This window comes from Myxine glutinosa, chromosome 6 (assembly GCF_964187855.1).
Source record: "Myxine glutinosa chromosome 6, kmMyxGlut1.1, whole genome shotgun sequence".
Classification (NCBI taxonomy): domain Eukaryota; kingdom Metazoa; phylum Chordata; class Myxini; order Myxiniformes; family Myxinidae; genus Myxine; species Myxine glutinosa.
This window is the reverse complement of record NC_136266.1, coordinates 145,805,981-145,826,300: the sequence shown is the minus strand read 5'-3', so window position 1 is coordinate 145,826,300 and position 20,320 is coordinate 145,805,981. Positions and strand designations below refer to the sequence as shown.

The following is a 20,320-nucleotide window of genomic DNA, read 5'->3' as shown; positions in this document are numbered from 1 at the left end:
ATCCACTAAGACACCAATTGCTTTTCAATTCAGCCAATCACAGCACTCAGTTTATTTTGGGCCAATCACAACCAGCGCAGCCGTGTTCCACTAAGACACCAATTGCTTTTCAATTCAGCCAATCACAGCACTCAGTTTATTTTGGGCCAATCACAACCAGCGCGGCCGTGATCCACTAAGACACCAATTGCTTTTCAATTCAGCCAATCACAGCACTCAGTTTATTTTGGGCCAATCACAACCAGCGCAGCCGTGATCCACTAAGACACCAATTGCTTTTCAATTCAGCCAATCACAGCACTCAGTTTATTTTGGGCCAATCACAACCAGCGCAGCCGTGATCCACTAAGACACCAATTGCTTTTAAATTCAGCCAATCACAGCACTAGTTTATTTTGGGCCAATCACAACCAGCGCAGCTGTGTTCCACTAAGACACCAATTGCTTTTAAATTCAGCCAATCACAGCACTAGTTTATTTTGGGCCAATCACAACCAGCGCAGCCGTGTTCCACGAAGACACCAATTGCTTTTCAATTCAGCCAATCACAGCACTCAGTTTATTTTGGGCCAATCACAACCAGCGCAGCCGTGATCCACTAAGACACCAATTGCTTTTCAATTCAGCCAATCACAGCACTCAGTTTATTTTGGGCCAATCACAACCAGCGCAGTCGTGATCCACTAAGACACCAATTGCTTTTAAATTCAGCCAATCACAGCACTCAGTTTATTTTGGGCCAATCACAACCAGCGCAGCCGTGTTCCACTAAGACACCAATTGCTTTTCAATTCAGCCAATCACAGCACTCAGTTTATTTTGGGCCAATCACAACCAGCGCAGCCGTGATCCACTAAGACACCAATTGCTTTTAAATTCAGCCAATCACAGCACTCAGTTTATTTTGGGCCAATCACAACCAGCGCAGCCGTGATCCACTAAGACACCAATTGCTTTTCAATTCAGCCAATCACAGCACTCAGTTTATTTTGGGCCAATCACAACCAGCGCAGCCGTGATCCACTAAGACACCAATTGCTTTTAAATTCAGCCAATCACAGCACTAGTTTATTTTGGGCCAATCACAACCAGCGCAGCCGTGTTCCACGAAGACACCAATTGCTTTTCAATTCAGCCAATCACAGCACTCAGTTTATTTTGGGCCAATCACAACCAGCGCAGCCGTGATCCACTAAGACACTAATTGCTTTTCAATTCAGCCAATAACAGCACTCAGTTTATTTTGGGCCAATCACAACCAGCGCAGCCGTGATCCACTAAGACACCAATTGCTTTTCAATTCAGCCAATCACAGCACTCAGTTTATTTTGGGCCAATCACAACCAGCGCAGCCGTGTTCCACTAAGACACCAATTGCTTTTCAATTCAGCCAATCACAGCACTCAGTTTATTTTGGGCCAATCACAACCAGCGCGGCCGTGATCCACTAAGACACCAATTGCTTTTCAATTCAGCCAATCACAGCACTCAGTTTATTTTGGGCCAATCACAACCAGCGCAGCCGTGATCCACTAAGACACCAATTGCTTTTCAATTCAGCCAATCACAGCACTCAGTTTATTTTGGGCCAATCACAACCAGCGCAGCCGTGATCCACTAAGACACCAATTGCTTTTAAATTCAGCCAATCACAGCACTAGTTTATTTTGGGCCAATCACAACCAGCGCAGCTGTGTTCCACTAAGACACCAATTGCTTTTAAATTCAGCCAATCACAGCACTAGTTTATTTTGGGCCAATCACAACCAGCGCAGCCGTGTTCCACGAAGACACCAATTGCTTTTCAATTCAGCCAATCACAGCACTCAGTTTATTTTGGGCCAATCACAACCAGCGCAGCCGTGATCCACTAAGACACCAATTGCTTTTCAATTCAGCCAATCACAGCACTCAGTTTATTTTGGGCCAATCACAACCAGCGCAGTCGTGATCCACTAAGACACCAATTGCTTTTAAATTCAGCCAATCACAGCACTCAGTTTATTTTGGGCCAATCACAACCAGAGCAGCCGTGTTCCACTAAGACACCAATTGCTTTTCAATTCAGCCAATCACAGCACTCAGTTTATTTTGGGCCAATCACAACCAGCGCAGCCGTGATCCACTAAGACACCAATTGCTTTTAAATTCAGCCAATCACAGCACTCAGTTTATTTTGGGCCAATCACAACCAGCGCAGCCGTGATCCACTAAGACACCAATTGCTTTTCAATTCAGCCAATCACAGCACTCAGTTTATTTTCGGCCAATCACAACCAGCGCAGCCGTGATCCACTAAAACACCAATTGCTTTTAAATTCAGCCAATCACAGCACTCAGTTTACTTTGGGCCAATCACAACCAGAGCAGCCGTGTTCCACTAACACCAATTGCTTTTCAATTCAGCCAATCACAGCACTCAGTTTATTTTGGGCCAATCACAACCAGCGCAGCCGTGATCCACTAAGACACCAATTGCTTTTAAATTCAGCCAATCACAGCACTAGTTTATTTTGGGCCAATCACAACCAGCGCAGCCGTGTTCCACGAAGACACCAATTGCTTTTCAATTCAGCCAATCACAGCACTAGTTTATTTTGGGCCAATCACAACCAGCACAGCCGTGTTCCACTAAGACACCAATTGCTTTTAAATTCAGCCAATCACAGCACTCAGTTTATTTTGGGCCAATCACAACCAGCGCAGCCGTGATCCACTAAGACACCAATTGCTTTTCAATTCAGCCAATCACAGCACTCAGTTTATTTTGGGCCAATCACAACCAGCGCAGCCGTGATCCACTAAGACACCAATTGCTTTTAAATTCAGCCAATCACAGCACTCAGTTTATTTTGGGCCAATCACAACCAGCGCATCCGTGTTCCACGAAGACACCAATTGCTTTTCAATTCAGCCAATCACAGCACTCAGTTTATTTTGGGCCAATCACAACCAGCGCAGCCGTGAGCCACTAAGACACCAATTGCTTTTCAATTCAGCCAATCACAGCACTCAGTTTATTTTGGGCCAATCACCACCAGCGCAGCCGTGATCCACTAAGACACCAATTGCTTTTAAATTCAGCCAATCACAGCACTCAGTTTATTTTGGGCCAATCACAACCAGCGCAGCCGTGTTCCACTAAGACACCAATTGCTTTTCAATTCAGCCAATCACAGCACTCAGTTTATTTTGGGCCAATCACAACCAGCGCAGCCGTGATCCACTAAGACACCAATTGCTTTTCAATTCAGCCAATCACAGCACTCAGTATATTTTGGGCCAATCACAACCAGCGCAGCCGTGATCCACTAAGACACCAATTGCTTTTAAATTCAGCCAATCACAGCACTCAGTTTATTTTGGGCCAATCACAACCAGCGCAGCCGTGTTCCACGAAGACACCAATTGCTTTTCAATTCAGCCAATCACAGCACTCAGTTTATTTTGGGCCAATCACAACCAGCGCAGCCGTGAGCCACTCAGACACCAATTGCTTTTCAATTCAGCCAATCACAGCACTCAGTTTATTTTGGGCCAATCACCACCAGCGCAGTCTAGATCCACCAAGACACCAATTGCTTTTAAATTCAGCCAATCACAGCACTCAGTTTATTTTGGGCCAATCACATCCAGCGCAGTCGTGATCCACTAAGACACCAATTGCTTTTCAATTCAGCCAATCACAGCACTCAGTTTATTTTGGGCCAATCACATCCAGCGCAGCCGTGATCCACTAAGACACCAATTGCTTTTCAATTCAGCCAATCACAGCACTCAGTTTATTTTGGGCCAATCACAACCAGCGCAGCCGTGATCCACTAAGACACCAATTGCTTTTAAATTCAGCCAATCACAGCACTCAGTTTATTTTGGGCCAATCACAACCAGCTCAGCCGTGATCCACTAAGACACCAATTGCTTTTAAATTCAGCCAATCACAGCACTAGTTTATTTTGGGCCAATCACAACCAGCGCAGCCGTGTTCCACGAAGACACCAATTGCTTTTCAATTCAGCCAATCACAGCACTCAGTTTATTTTGGGCCAATCACAACCAGCGCAGCCGTGTTCCACTAAGACACCAATTGCTTTTAAATTCAGCCAATCACAGCAATCAGTTTATTTTGGGCCAATCACAACCAGCGCAGCCGTGATCCACTAAGACACCAATTGCTTTTCAATTCAGCCAATCACAGCACTCAGTTTATTTTGGGCCAATCACAACCAGCGCAGCCGTGATCCACTAAGACACCAATTGCTTTTAAATTCAGCCAATCACAGCACTCAGTTTATTTTGGGCCAATCACAACCAGCGCATCCGTGTTCCACGAAGACACCAATTGCTTTTCAATTCAGCCAATCACAGCACTCAGTTTATTTTGGGCCAATCACAACCAGCGCAGCCGTGAGCCACTAAGACACCAATTGCTTTTCAATTCAGCCAATCACAGCACTCAGTTTATTTTGGGCCAATCACCACCAGCGCAGCCGTGATCCACTAAGACACCAATTGCTTTTAAATTCAGCCAATCACAGCACTCAGTTTATTTTGGGCCAATCACAACCAGCGCAGCCGTGTTCCACTAAGACACCAATTGCTTTTCAATTCAGCCAATCACAGCACTCAGTTTATTTTGGGCCAATCACAACCAGCGCAGCCGTGATCCACTAAGACACCAAATGCTTTTCAATTCAGCCAATCACAGCACTCAGTATATTTTGGGCCAATCACAACCAGCGCAGCCGTGATCCACTAAGACACCAATTGCTTTTAAATTCAGCCAATCACAGCACTCAGTTTATTTTGGGCCAATCACAACCAGCGCAGCCGTGTTCCACGAAGACACCAATTGCTTTTCAATTCAGCCAATCACAGCACTCAGTTTATTTTGGGCCAATCACAACCAGCGCAGCCGTGAGCCACTAAGACACCAATTGCTTTTCAATTCAGCCAATCACAGCACTCAGTTTATTTTGGGCCAATCACCACCAGCGCAGTCGTGATCCACTAAGACACCAATTGCTTTTAAATTCAGCCAATCACAGCACTCAGTTTATTTTGGGCCAATCACATCCAGCGCAGTCGTGATCCACTAAGACACCAATTGCTTTTCAATTCAGCCAATCACAGCACTCAGTTTATTTTGGGCCAATCACATCCAGCGCAGCCGTGATCCACTAAGACACCAATTGCTTTTCAATTCAGCCAATCACAGCACTCAGTTTATTTTGGGCCAATCACAACCAGCGCAGCCGTGATCCACTAAGACACCAATTGCTTTTAAATTCAGCCAATCACAGCACTCAGTTTATTTTGGGCCAATCACAACCAGCTCAGCCGTGATCCACTAAGACACCAATTGCTTTTAAATTCAGCCAATCACAGCACTAGTTTATTTTGGGCCAATCACAACCAGCGCAGCCGTGTTCCACGAAGACACCAATTGCTTTTCAATTCAGCCAATCACAGTACTCAGTTTATTTTGGGCCAATCACAACCAGCGCAGCCGTGTTCCACTAAGACACCAATTGCTTTTAAATTCAGCCAATCACAGCAATCAGTTTATTTTGGGCCAATCACAACCAGCGCAGCCGTGATCCACTAAGACACCAATTGCTTTTCAATTCAGCCAATCACAGCACTCAGTTTATTTTGGGCCAATCACAACCAGCGCAGCCGTGATCCACTAAGACACCAATTGCTTTTAAATTCAGCCAATCACAGCACTCAGTTTATTTTGGGCCAATCACAACCAGCGCATCCGTGTTCCACGAAGACACCAATTGCTTTTCAATTCAGCCAATCACAGCACTCAGTTTATTTTGGGCCAATCACAACCAGCACAGCCGTGAGCCACTAAGACACCAATTGCTTTTCAATTCAGCCAATCACAGCACTCAGTTTATTTTGGGCCAATCACAACCAGCGCAGCCGTGTTCCACTAAGACACCAATTGCTTTTCAATTCAGCCAATCACAGCACTCAGTTTATTTTGGGCCAATCACAACCAGCGCAGCCGTGATCCACTAAGACACCAATTGCTTTTCAATTCAGCCAATCACAGCACTCAGTATATTTTGGGCCAATCACAACCAGCGCAGCCGTGATCCACTAAGACACCAATTGCTTTTAAATTCAGCCAATCACAGCACTCAGTTTATTTTGGGCCAATCACAACCAGCGCCGCCGTGTTCCACGAAGACACCAATTGCTTTTCAATTCAGCCAATCACAGCACTCAGTTTATTTTGGGCCAATCACAACCAGCGCAGCCGTGAGCCACTAAGACACCAATTGCTTTTCAATTCAGCCAATCACAGCACTCAGTTTATTTTGGGCCAATCACCACCAGCGCAGTCGTGATCCACTAAGACACCAATTGCTTTTAAATTCAGCCAATCACAGCACTCAGTTTATTTTGGGCCAATCACATCCAGCGCAGCCGTGATCCACTAAGACACCAATTGCTTTTCAATTCAGCCAATCACAGCACTCAGTTTATTTTGGGCCAATCACATCCAGCGCAGCCGTGATCCACTAAGACACCAATTGCTTTTAAATTCAGCCAATCACAGCACTCAGTTTATTTTGGGCCAATCACAACCAGCGCAGCCGTGATCCACTAAGACACCAATTGCTTTTCAATTCAGCCAATCACAGCACTCAGTTTATTTTGGGCCAATCACAACCAGCGCAGCCGTGATCCACTAAGACACCAATTGCTTTTAAATTCAGCCAATCACAGCACTCAGTTTATTTTGGGCCAATCACAACCAGCGCAGCCGTGAGCCACTAAGACACCAATTGCTTTTCAATTCAGCCAATCACAGCACTCAGTTTATTTTGGGCCAATCACAACCAGCGCAGCCATGATCCACAAAGACACCAATTGCTTTTCAATTCAGCCAATCACAGCACTCAGTTTATTTTGGGCCAATCACAACCAGCGCACCGTGATCCACTAAGACACCAATTGCTTTTAAATTCAGCCAATCACAGCACTCAGTTTATTTTGGGCCAATCACAACCAGCGCAGCCGTGATCCACTAAGACACCAATTGCTTTTAAATTCAGCCAATCACAGCACTCAGTTTATTTTGGGCCAATCACAACCAGTGCAGCCGTGTTCCACTAAGACACCAATTGCTTTTCAATTCAGCCAATCACAGCACTCAGTTTATTTTGGGCCAATCACAACCAGCGCACCGTGATCCACTAAGACACCAATTGCTTTTCAATTCAGCCAATCACAGCACTCAGTTTATTTTGGGCCAATCACAACCAGCGCAGCCGTGTTCCACTAAGACACCAATTGCTTTTCAATTCAGCCAATCACAGCACTCAGTTTATTTTGGGCCAATCACAACCAGCGCAGCCGTGATCCACTAAGACACCAATTGCTTTTCAATTCAGCCAATCACAGCACTCAGTTTATTTTGGGCCAATCACAACCAGCGCAGCCGTGACCCACTAAGACACCAATTGCTTTTCAATTCAGCCAATCACAGCACTCAGTTTATTTTGGGCCAATCACAACCAGCGCAGCCGTGATCCACTAAGACACCAATTGCTTTTCAATTCAGCCAATCACAGCACTCAGTTTATTTTGGGCCAATCACCACCAGCGCAGTCGTGATCCACTAAGACACCAATTGCTTTTAAATTCAGCCAATCACAGCACTCAGTTTATTTTGGGCCAATCACATCCAGCGCAGCCGTGATCCACTAAGACACCAATTGCTTTTCAATTCAGCCAATCACAGCACTCAGTTTATTTTGGGCCAATCACATCCAGCGCAGCCGTGATCCACTAAGACACCAATTGCTTTTAAATTCAGCCAATCACAGCACTCAGTTTATTTTGGGCCAATCACAACCAGCGCAGCCGTGATCCACTAAGACACCAATTGCTTTTCAATTCAGCCAATCACAGCACTCAGTTTATTTTGGGCCAATCACAACCAGCGCAGCCGTGATCCACTAAGACACCAATTGCTTTTAAATTCAGCCAATCACAGCACTCAGTTTATTTTGGGCCAATCACAACCAGCGCAGCCGTGAGCCACTAAGACACCAATTGCTTTTCAATTCAGCCAATCACAGCACTCAGTTTATTTTGGGCCAATCACAACCAGCGCAGCCATGATCCACTAAGACACCAATTGCTTTTCAATTCAGCCAATCACAGCACTCAGTTTATTTTGGGCCAATCACAACCAGCGCACCGTGATCCACTAAGACACCAATTGCTTTTAAATTCAGCCAATCACAGCACTCAGTTTATTTTGGGCCAATCACAACCAGCGCAGCCGTGATCCACTAAGACACCAATTGCTTTTAAATTCAGCCAATCACAGCACTCAGTTTATTTTGGGCCAATCACAACCAGCGCAGCCGTGTTCCACTAAGACACCAATTGCTTTTCAATTCAGCCAATCACAGCACTCAGTTTATTTTGGGCCAATCACAACCAGCGCACCGTGATCCACTAAGACACCAATTGCTTTTCAATTCAGCCAATCACAGCACTCAGTTTATTTTGGGCCAATCACAACCAGCGCAGCCGTGTTCCACTAAGACACCAATTGCTTTTAAATTCAGCCAATCACAGCACTAGTTTATTTTGAGCCAATCACAACCAGTGCAGCCGTGTTCCACGAAGACACCAATTGCTTTTCAATTCAGCCAATCACAGCACTCAGTTTATTTTGGGCCAATCACAACCAGCGCGGCCATGATCCACTAAGACACCAATTGCTTTTCAATTCAGCCAATCACAGCACTCAGTTTATTTTGGGCCAATCACAACCATCGCAGCCGTGATCCACTAAGACACCAATTGCTTTTCAATTCAGCCAATCACAGCACTCAGTTTATTTTGGGCCAATCACAACCAGCGCAGCCGTGATCCACTAAGACACCAATTGCTTTTAAATTCAGCCAATCACAGCACTAGTTTATTTTGGGCCAATCACAACCAGCGCACCTGTGTTCCACTAAGACACCAATTGCTTTTAAATTCAGCCAATCACAGCACTAGTTTATTTTGGGCCAATCACAACCAGCGCAGCCGTGTTCCACGAAGACACCAATTGCTTTTCAATTCAGCCAATCACAGCACTCAGTTTATTTTGGGCCACGCACAACCAGCGCAGCCGTGATCCACTAAGACACCAATTGCTTTTCAATTCAGCCAATCACAGCACTCAGTTTATTTTGGGCCAATCACAACCAGCGCAGCCGTGATCCACTAAGACACCAATTGCTTTTCAATTCAGCCAATCACAGCACTCAGTTTATTTTGGGCCAATCACAACCAGCGCAGCCGTGATCCACTAAGACACCAATTGCTTTTCAATTCAGCCAATCACAGCACTCAGTTTATTTTGGGCCAATCACAACCATCGCAGCCGTGATCCACTAAGACACCAATTGCTTTTCAATTCAGCCAATCACAGCACTCAGTTTATTTTGGGCCAATCACAACCAGCGCAGCCGTGATCCACTAAGACACCAATTGCTTTTAAATTCAGCCAATCACAGCACTAGTTTATTTTGGGCCAATCACAACCAGCGCACCTGTGTTCCACTAAGACACCAATTGCTTTTAAATTCAGCCAATCACAGCACTAGTTTATTTTGGGCCAATCACAACCAGCGCAGCCGTGTTCCACGAAGACACCAATTGCTTTTCAATTCAGCCAATCACAGCACTCAGTTTATTTTGGGCCACGCACAACCAGCGCAGCCGTGATCCACTAAGACACCAATTGCTTTTCAATTCAGCCAATCACAGCACTCAGTTTATTTTGGGCCAATCACAACCAGCGCAGCCGTGATCCACTAAGACACCAATTGCTTTTCAATTCAGCCAATCACAGCACTCAGTTTATTTTGGGCCAATCACAACCAGCGCAGCCGTGTTCCACTAAGACACCAATTGCTTTTCAATTCAGCCAATCACAGCACTCAGTTTATTTTGGGCCAATCACAACCAGCGCAGCCGTGTTCCACGAAGACACCAATTGCTTTTAAATTCAGCCAATCACAGCACTCAGTTTATTTTGGGCCAATCACAACCAGCGCAGCCGTGTTCCACTAAGACACCAATTGCTTTTCAATTCAGCCAATCACAGCACTCAGTTTATTTTGGGCCAATCACAACCAGCGCAGCCGTGATCCACTAAGACACCAATTGCTTTTCAATTCAGCCAATCACAGCACTCAGTTTATTTTGGGCCAATCACATCCAGCGCAGCCGTGATCCACTAAGACACCAATTGCTTTTCAATTCAGCCAATCACAGCACTCAGTTTATTTTGGGCCAATCACATCCAGCGCAGCCGTGATCCACTAAGACACCAATTGCTTTTCAATTCAGCCAATCACAGCACTCAGTTTATTTTGGGCCAATCACAACCAGCGCAGCCGTGATCCACTAAGACACCAATTGCTTTTCAATTCAGCCAATCACAGCACTCAGTTTATTTTGGGCCAATCACATCCAGCGCAGCCGTGATCCACTAAGACACCAATTGCTTTTCAATTCAGCCAATCACAGCACTCAGTTTATTTTGGGCCAATCACATCCAGCGCAGCCGTGATCCACTAAGACACCAATTGCTTTTCAATTCAGCCAATCACAGCACTCAGTTTATTTTGGGCCAATCACAACCAGCGCAGCCGTGATCCACTAAGACACCAATTGCTTTTCAATTCAGCCAATCACAGCACTCAGTTTATTTTGGGCCAATCACAACCAGCGCAGCCGTGATCCACTAAGACACCAATTGCTTTTCAATTCAGCCAATCACAGCACTCAGTTTATTTTGGGCCAATCACAACCAGCGCAGCCGTGATCCACTAAGACACAGCCACTTTATAAAATATCCACTTGTAAGACGAAGTCTGTCCACAGTTTGTGAACATGGCTCGTATGGACCAAGCTGCACATTGCCTTGCCCGTGTCAGAATGGTGCAGCATGTGATCACGTGAGTGGTGCGTGCAATTGCACTGGAGGCTGGACCGGCATGTTTTGTGAAACCCGTGAGTCTTTCATTCCCTTTTGAATATTTTGAAATAACTGTTTAATTAATACCTGAACACTATTTTTCTACATGAAGCCCACACTTTCTGCTTACCTCATGACAAAGCTCAAGTCACCCAGCAAACATTTCCTGCAACCACAAAATACACAAAACCTATGTTAATCTGTCTTGTTCCATAAAACGTGGTTTATCATAGTAAAGTTTACACAAGCAGTGAAAACCAACAGTTGCTAAACTCTCCATTTTATATTCCCTGCATTTGGCACAGCCTGCCCCCATGGGTATTTTGGTCTGGAGTGCCAGCATTCCTGCACCTGTGGATCAGCAGCACAATGTGACCACGTGACTGGCACGTGTCACTGTTTCCCAGGATGGACGGGGCCTACCTGCAAAGAGCGTATGTTGAACCAAAATGAAGTCGAGCTCATGTTAATAATAATATTGATATGTCATAATCCTGAGTAAAATGGATTCCGCTATGGTTCCTTTTGGCTTCATCTTATGGGGATGGTATAGATACATAAGAGGTACCATAAATATGGAGACTTTTGTCAGCCCTGATAATGACAACAATCAACCCCATTGAGACTCATGGGGAATTTAAACCGAAAACTATATTTAAAGACGCTTAATCACATGTTGAACATGTAAGGAGACATGGCTACAAATTGAAACCCAAACCCTAACAACTAACCCTAACCCTAACCCTAAGCCTAACCCTAACCCTACCCTACTCTAACCCTAACCTTCGGAGAAACAAGGCCACAGGGAGACTGTCCATAAGTGAGCGCTTCTGTTGAGAAAACAGAGCTAGGAAAAGGAATAGTCATTTAATTATTACAAGTGGATATAATTCTTTATAATAGTATTTTTAAAAGAGAGAGAAGCCTGGTGTTGGCTTAGCATTTAGGGTGCCGGCTTGGGATCCTAGGATCCTGAGTTTGAATCCCGGTCGATCGCTGAATTAACGGCTGGGGGGTTGACTCAGCCTGTCATCCTTCCGAGGTCAGCGAATTGAGTACCAGCTTGCTGGGATGAATGATCCTGGTGTGTACCCCGATTTAGAATAGGTACACCGTACCCCTGCGCATCGTAAGAGGCGACTAAGGGCTGGCGTCACGAAGGGCATCCGGCCATAAAAAGTTGCCTCAAACAGGGAACCGTGATTGTCATGGGGCCCACGAGGCTAACCCCCGCTCTAGTGGGAAAAAATGGACTTAAAACGATCATTCATTCATTCAGGGAAGACCAAGTAGCCGGACCAGGCCCCTGAAATAAGTTGACACAACATGGGAGATCCAAAAGGTGCGTTGAGTAGCTTCTTTATTGAGACTAAGAGTAAGGAAGGAACGCCTTTTAAGGCCATTTTTCCCGGCAGAGCAGGGGTTGGCTTTTTTGGGGGCACCTTGGTCCCCTTTTTGAAGCGATGTTTTATGGCCGGATGCCCTTCCTGCCGCCAACCCTGTTAGTCGCCTCTTGCAACACACAGGGAGTTATCAGTGAACTGGTACTCAATTTGCCGACCTCGGAAGGATGACAGGCTGAGTCAACCCACCTGGTGTTAATTCAGCGATCGGCCAGGATTCAAACCCAGGATCCTATGATCCCAAGCCTGCACCCTAACCGCAAAGCCAACACCAGGCTGTGAGACTAAGAGTAAGGCCTGGTTGAAAATGGGTACACTCAAGCCACACCACATGCAAGGTCTGATTGCATATTCTGTGAGGAAAACCTCCTTTGAACATACCAAGGGAGGGTGTAAAGTCATGTCGGGTTATCGGTTTTTATTTGGATGTTTGTGGTGGGGGTACCATACTTCAAGCAACCAAAACGACACAGAGGTGTGGTCATAACAACATGTATCTTGGTGATGAGTCTTGTATTTTTTTAGACAGACAAGGTCCAATGCAGGTTATCATCGGATAACTCCAGTATGGAACCATAAGCTCCATCCACTCCAGTGCATTTGTAGTGAGTGACACGGATCATGACCACATCTGTGTCTGGGGACTGAACTACTTACTATTCTGCTATAGCTACGTGGAGCATGTTGGGCATGTAGCAGCATCTTGGTGGTGTTGACTGCTTCCTGATCAGATGCCAGATCCTCATTTATTTCAAAGTTTACAATACGGTAGTGCTTCATTGCCAGTTCCCTAAAAGCCACCACACTGCCAGTTTTGACCATCTACAAGCGTCATGCCACATACGAGTACAATATACAAATAACGGACAAAAAGAAAAAATGGAAACACCAGGGTACATGGGCCGTACAACATACATGCAACATGTACATGACCGGCAAGGGAAACACACAGGCTGTGGAAATTGCCAACATATCACGAGGAACCGTCTCGAAGATGATGCCAGCCTGGAAAAAAGAAGGAAAGATGTCGTCATCGAAGGGCAACAGTGGGCAAAACGCATTCTCGACAAGAGTGATGCACGGGCATTGGTTCGGACTGCGAGGTGAAACAGGTGAGCGATGGTGGACAAACTGCGTGCGGAGTTCAACGTGGGTCGTGAGCATACGGTACCGTCAAAAACGATCAAAATTGAACTTCACAGGGTGAGATACCATATCCGGGTTGCTGTGCACAAACCCCTCATAACACCTGGCAAAGTGCATCTGCGAGTCCAGTGGTGCACTGAGCACAGGAATTGGACTTCCTGGCAGTGGAGGAATGTGATATATTCTGATGAGTCATCCTTCAACATGTTCTCGATGGATGGACGTGTGCGCGCGTGGCGACAGCCGAGGGAACTCCACAGTTGTCCAACTTGGACCGCAAACCACCATGTGACGCAAGAAACCACCATGTGACTCAAGAAATCACCATGTGACTCAAGAAACCACCATGTGACTCAAGAAACCACCATGTGACTCAAGAAACCACCATGTGACTCAAGAAACCACCATGTGACTCAAGAAACCACCATGTGACTCAAGAAGCCACCATGTGACTCAAGAAACCACCATGTGACTCAAGAAACCACCATGTGACTCAAGAAACCACCATGTGACTCAAGAAACCACCATGTGACTCAAGAAACCACCATGTGACTCAAGAAACCACCATGTGACTCAAGAAACCACCATGTGACTCAAGAAACCACCATGTGACTCAAGAAACCACCATGTGACTCAAGAAACCACCATGTGACTCAAGAAACCACCATGTGACTTAAGAAACCACCATGTGAGTCAAGAAACCACCATGTGACTCAAGAAACCACCATGTGACTCAAGAAACCACCATGTGACTCAAGAAACCACCATGTGACTTTACACCTTCCCTTGGTTATGTTCAGGAATGGTTACCCTCACGGAATATGCAGCCAGGCCTTGTCTGCGCTCTGTGTTGAGCTAGCTCCTTGCCATCCAACCCTCCATTGTTGTGTGGGCGCCAGATAGATGTAGGTTAGTTGGCAGTCGAGAGGCAACACTTGTGACAGTTAGGCTCATGGGAATCAAACTGTACTTTCAAACACAAGCTTGTAAGGTAGACATCATACCCATGTTCAACAATAAAACCCAGGTTGTACATTTGTCTGTCCACTTCAGCTTGTCCAAGTGGAATGTATGGTGAAGAGTGCAGCAAAGTCTGTGAATGCCAAAATGAAGCATCATGTGATCCTGTAACAGGCCGTTGTACTTGTGGCCCAGGTTGGACCGGCTCCAGCTGTCAGCAAGGTGGGTGAGTGCAAACGGTAAATTATAATCACTTCCTGCTTGCCTTGCGTCTTCCGGTGCTAAACTTACTTTGTCTTCCTGCATTGTTTGCTGAGTGAATTTCAAACTGGGAGCTGTACTTTAACAGGCTTATCCAGGTTGAGGTTAACATGGTGCTTAAGCAGAACACAAGACTCTCAACACATTTCCTCCCTGCAGCATGTCCTCCTGGCTTATTCGGCCCCCTGTGTCTTCGGGCCTGCAGCTGCCTCCACGGTGCTTCCTGCAAACCTACGACCGGCCGCTGCCTCTGCCCGCAAGGCCGGACTGGCCTCAGTTGTGACATTGGTAAACATTTTATTTAGAAACATTGAGAAGTTTCTTGTTTAGTTGCACTGGAAAACGAGACAAAATATTATGGCATCATGACCAATCAAATTTGCCCCTTGGTGACCCCACGCCCAAGTCCTTGTTTCTTAAGACTGTGCGGGATAATGTGTTCCATAGACTCTCCAGTTTCCTATGTTTTATTCAGAGTGTGAGCATGGAAAATTTGGCACTGATTGCCAACAGACTTGCCACTGCCTGAACGATGCCTGGTGCGACCAAAAGAGCGGCCGATGTTTGTGCACTGCAGGTTGGACGGGAGAGGACTGCGGCCAATGTGAGTAACCGATTCTCCACCCTCTTGTTAACACTCTCCACCTGGCCAAATATGTAACACGATTTACGAACTTGAACCACCTTTAGAGGCCATTTTTCCCCGCAGAGCAGGTGTTGGCCTTTTTTGGGCACCATGGTCCCCTTTTTGAAGCAATGTTTTATGGCCGGATGCCCTTCCTGCCGCCAACCCTGTTAGTCGCCTTTTTGCGCCACACAGGGAATTACCAGTGAACTGGTACTCAATTTGCCGTCCTTGGAAGGATGACAGGCTGAGTCAACCCCCCTGGTGTTAATTCAGCGATCAACTGAACCTCCCTCCAGGTCTTTAAAAGAACTGTTCACCACCATCTCTTATCTTCCCCCATCCAAAACCTTGATCTTTTCTACCCCTGCTAATTTCACCCCAAATCCACTTTTTTGAAATACCAACTTCTTCCTGGAAGTCCCTGGTGTCCTTGTGTTTATACTTCTCCCACCCCCCGCCCCCTTCCTACGCCGCCTCCCCCAAGCCCTCTCCCTCCCACACATTCCCGATGTCCCTGCTCTCAAATGTTGTGTTTATGTGCTTCCCTTTCTCTCCCCATCTTGTCTACCGCTCCCCTTTTTATATACTTTGTTTGTTTGTCTGTTTGATTTGTTTGTGTGATAAATGTTAGCTCTTTCACGAGCCTCGATTATGTATACAAAAAAAAAACTGGGATTCGAACCCAGGATCCTAGGATCCCAATCCGGCACCCTAACCACTAAACCAACACCAGGCTAGAACTCTGGATATAAGGTTGCTGCATTTTCCTTTGGTGCCACTCGTTAGTTCAAGCAACCTTCACAATTGTCACATGTTTTGCTGACTCTAGTTAACTTTCCCCTCTGTACTCATTGCATAACAAAGTGTCAGAGCAAATTAAAAACTTTGTGACATGTTCTCTCTGTTTGACGCAGTGTGTCCTGATGGGTGGTATGGCCCCGAGTGCAAGCTACCTTGCCTGTGTGATCATGCCACGGGCTGCCACCACGTCAAGGGTGCTTGCAAGTGCACTGCGGGTTGGCGTGGGCATCACTGCGACAAGCGTGAGTCGATCCACGTGAGCAGGCTTCCTGCAGTTTGAGTTAACAATCTATGCTGCTCTTTCCATGTTAAACTGCACTTTTGTTTCAGAATATTTTAAATGTAGTGAAGTTATTTATACTTATCATATGTAAGTTAGGTCTTCTCTATTGAAGGAGTGTATTTGTTGCATTGGGCTGGCAGGATGGCCTACAGGTACGTGCACTCGCCTCTAAGCTGTCGACTGTCATTCCGGTATTTCACAGGCAGGCGATCCATCAATGTGTGTGCCTTCCGTCGGATGACGTTCAGGAGGATTGCGCGATTTAATAAGTTCAGTAGAATTCACGGAGGAGATGGATGCGAGGCCAACCTTGACGGGAGGATTGGCAAAGGGCCGGTTGAGGTCGGCTGGGCTCCTTGGATGGAGGAAGAGAAAAATGCAGATGGGTTGAGGGAGAAAAGTTGGAGGAAGAAAGGTATTCCACGGCTGAGATGGGAAGATTGTATGAGGAGGGATATCAGTAAGGTAGGCTCCTTGTAGTTTGCTGGGGGTAGAGGGTGGTGGAGCATTATCGTACAAAAAATGGGGTAGCAGCAACCTGGTATCATTATAACTTGGTCTTAGACCTCACCACACATGAAAGGTAATGAGGAAGAAGAAAAAGTTACATTCTACCACTTCCACTACCGACATACACCTTTAATTGTGTATTTATTAATATCCACTTTTTGGGGATTACAAAGTTGAGGTTTGTGGAAGAGCTAGAACACTGAACGTATCAGGATACAACATAACAAAAAGAACAGCAGAGAGAGAGAGAGAGAGAGAGAGAGAGAGAGAGAGAGAGAGAACACTAACACCAGGGTTGAAGGACAAAATGGAGGGAGACTTGGACAAACAAGAAGAAAAAAACATAAAATATCATAGGCACCTGTGGTTTTAGTAATTTTGCTGTATGGAGTCAAAGGCCGCCAGTCGACCATCTTTGGTCAGATCACAAAACCAAATCTTCTGCATATTTATACTCTCGTGTACTGGTATTGCTTTTGTGCCAAGTTTGAACAAAATCGGTCCATGCATGTTGAGAAATGGTTGCGGACACGTTTAAGTAACAAAATGGCGGCCAGTCTGCCATCTTGGATTTGATCTCGAAGATAAAATGACGTGCATATGTAAGCCTTCATTCATAATTATCTTTGTAAAAGTTTGAACAAGATCGGTAAATGCACGTCCGAGAATTGATCGAGGACGTGTGCAATATCAGGTTTTTTACAACTACAATGGCCGCCAGAAAATATCATGGTTTTTGATGGTGAACAATCTGAGATGGTGGTGAACAGCTGTCTTTAAGACCTGGAAGGAAGACTGAGCTTGAAGAGAATGTGGAAGGTGATTCCACAGGCCGGGAAAAGAGGAACAAATGAGCGGAGGTGAGCAGTGATCCTGGATTTAAGTAGTTTCACCAGAAGGAGGGTTGCTGGTGCCTGGCGGATCACATGCGCCATGCAGAAACCTAGGGGGGACAACGCACGGAAAGAGCAGAGGGATGAAAAAAACAGAAAGGAGGTGGAAGAAGAGACAAAGACACCACCGACCTCTTCGTGGTGGGAAAGTGATAGGCCCATAAACTCTGCTTCATCTCGGGACATCTCCACTACATCCATATTTATTTATTTATCTCCATCACCTACATATTTATTTATCTCCATCACCTACATATTTATTTATCTCCACCACCTACATATTTGTTTGTCTCCACCACCTACATATTTATTTATTTATCTCCACCACCTACATATTTATTTATTTATCTCCACTACCTACATATTTATTTATTTATCTCCACGACCTACATATTTATTTATCTCCACCACCTACATATTTATTTATTTATCTCCACTACCTACATATTTATTTATCTCCACCACCTACATATTTATTTATTTATCTCCACCACCTACATATTTATTTATCTCCACCACCTACATATTTATTTATCTCCACCACCTACATATTTATTTATCTCCACCACCTACATATTTATTTATTTATCTCCACTACCTACATATTTATTTATCTCCACCACCTACATATTTATTTATTTATCTCCACCACCTACATATTTATTTATTTATCTCCACGACCTACATATTTATTTATCTCCAGCACCTACATATTTATTTATTTATCTCCACCACCTACATATTTATTTCTTTATCTCCACTGCCGACTTATTTATTTATTTATTTAAATGTGAAATAAATAAATATTTACCATCCTCACAATGAAGCGAAATTATATTTCAAGACGAAAAAGCAATTATTCTGGACTGAGCTAAGCCAGGCTGATCCACAACATTCCAGCCGATTTATTGAGAGTGGAAAACATGGAATTGAGCTACCATTGCAGACATGACATTTTCAAAATAAATTTCAACGTCAAATTAATAAGTGAATGAATTAATGAACAATTGTACTTGTGCTCCTTCCTTTCAGCATGCCTACCAGGAACATATGGAGAGAATTGCTCTTTGACCTGTTCCTGTTCCACTGATACCCCCTGCCATGGAGTAACTGGCCGGTGTGGATGCCCTCGAGGCCTCACAGGGATGAGCTGTGAGCAGAGTAAGGTCTTTCCTTCACATGTGATGCTGCTGCTTTCCATACAAAATTCTGTTTTGAAATGTTGACTCAGTAACTATCATCAGCAATATTTTTTGGGAATAGTAAATATATGGTGCTTGCAAATTGTAGAAATAACATAACTTCTGATCACTTTGCAGTCCATATTATGAATCTGTTAAAATTAATTGCCATTGTTTAGTAGAATGCTAACTTTGAAATCCTCTACAGATGTGAATGAGCAAAAGCTTAAATAATGTTACCTGTATGGATACGTGATCTCCACAGCCTGTCCACCTGGTACTTATGGCCAGGATTGCAATGCCTTTTGCCATTGCACTTCGTTGAGAGAGCAATGCCACCCAGTGACTGGCCACTGTTTCTGTCTTCCTGGGTTTCATGGTGAAGGCTGCAAACTACGTGAGTCACTTTCATCTTGACTGATCTCATTAAATGTGTGTTTGTGTATATAAAAAAATATATATGTATGTATTTAAAAATATATATTCATTCAGATACATATATATATATATATATATATATATATATATATATATATATATATATATATATATATATATATATATATCTATATATCTATATATATATATATATATATATATATACACACATATATATATATTGTTACAGACGTGGCTTAGATGTTAGTTTACCGAGCGGTTTTGGTATGACCACGTCTGCACAAGTTACCGATTATACTCGACGTTGACGAAGCCGCGCCACGCTGGCTCAATAAGAAAAAGAAGACACCCGGCTGGGTTATAAAATGACGACACCAGGGATACGGTTCTCAAGACCTCCGGAGGAGATTATATTCGTTACGGAAGGTCAGATTACAGGGACGAGAGGTACAACATAGAAAGACAAGCACTTAGACACAATCTTATATTATTCCCCAACAGACGACAGGCAAACGGGACAAGGCTGACTCACACGGGGGTTGATGAAAAGGACAGCGGGTATCGATGGCTCAAGGTGCACTCTTGGCTCAAGGACAGGGTCGACCCGGTCCGGTCCAGAGATGCGGAAGGTTGCACAGCGCTCGAGGTGGTAACGTTCTTTCACAGGCGGGTTCTCTTCCTCTCAGCGGTCGTAGGCAACGTTCTTTCTCCAGCTGGGGGCGCATCTCACGTCACATCCGGCGCGTGGCCGCGTATATCCGGCGGGGAGTGACACGCCCTCGGCTCGTTAGCTCCGCCTCGTGGAATCGGCACGTTGCTTCTCATTGGGTGCGTGCGGGGG

At 45.0% G+C, this 20,320-nt stretch overlaps 1 protein-coding gene across 1 annotated transcript in view; it reads left to right on the top strand.

The window, feature by feature from the left end:
* The window catches only part of MEGF6 (multiple EGF like domains 6), a 520,079-nt gene that overhangs the window by 458,374 nt on the left and 41,385 nt on the right, over positions 1–20,320 (top strand). Inside the window, exons 21-28 of the mRNA XM_078781084.1 lie at positions 10,921–11,049; positions 11,320–11,448; positions 14,617–14,745; positions 14,944–15,072; positions 15,260–15,388; positions 16,327–16,455; positions 18,932–19,060; positions 19,346–19,477. Of these exons, the coding sequence (XP_078637210.1) occupies positions 10,921–11,049; positions 11,320–11,448; positions 14,617–14,745; positions 14,944–15,072; positions 15,260–15,388; positions 16,327–16,455; positions 18,932–19,060; positions 19,346–19,477 (1,035 nt within the window). The remainder of the gene's footprint in view (positions 1–10,920; positions 11,050–11,319; positions 11,449–14,616; positions 14,746–14,943; positions 15,073–15,259; positions 15,389–16,326; positions 16,456–18,931; positions 19,061–19,345; positions 19,478–20,320) is intronic.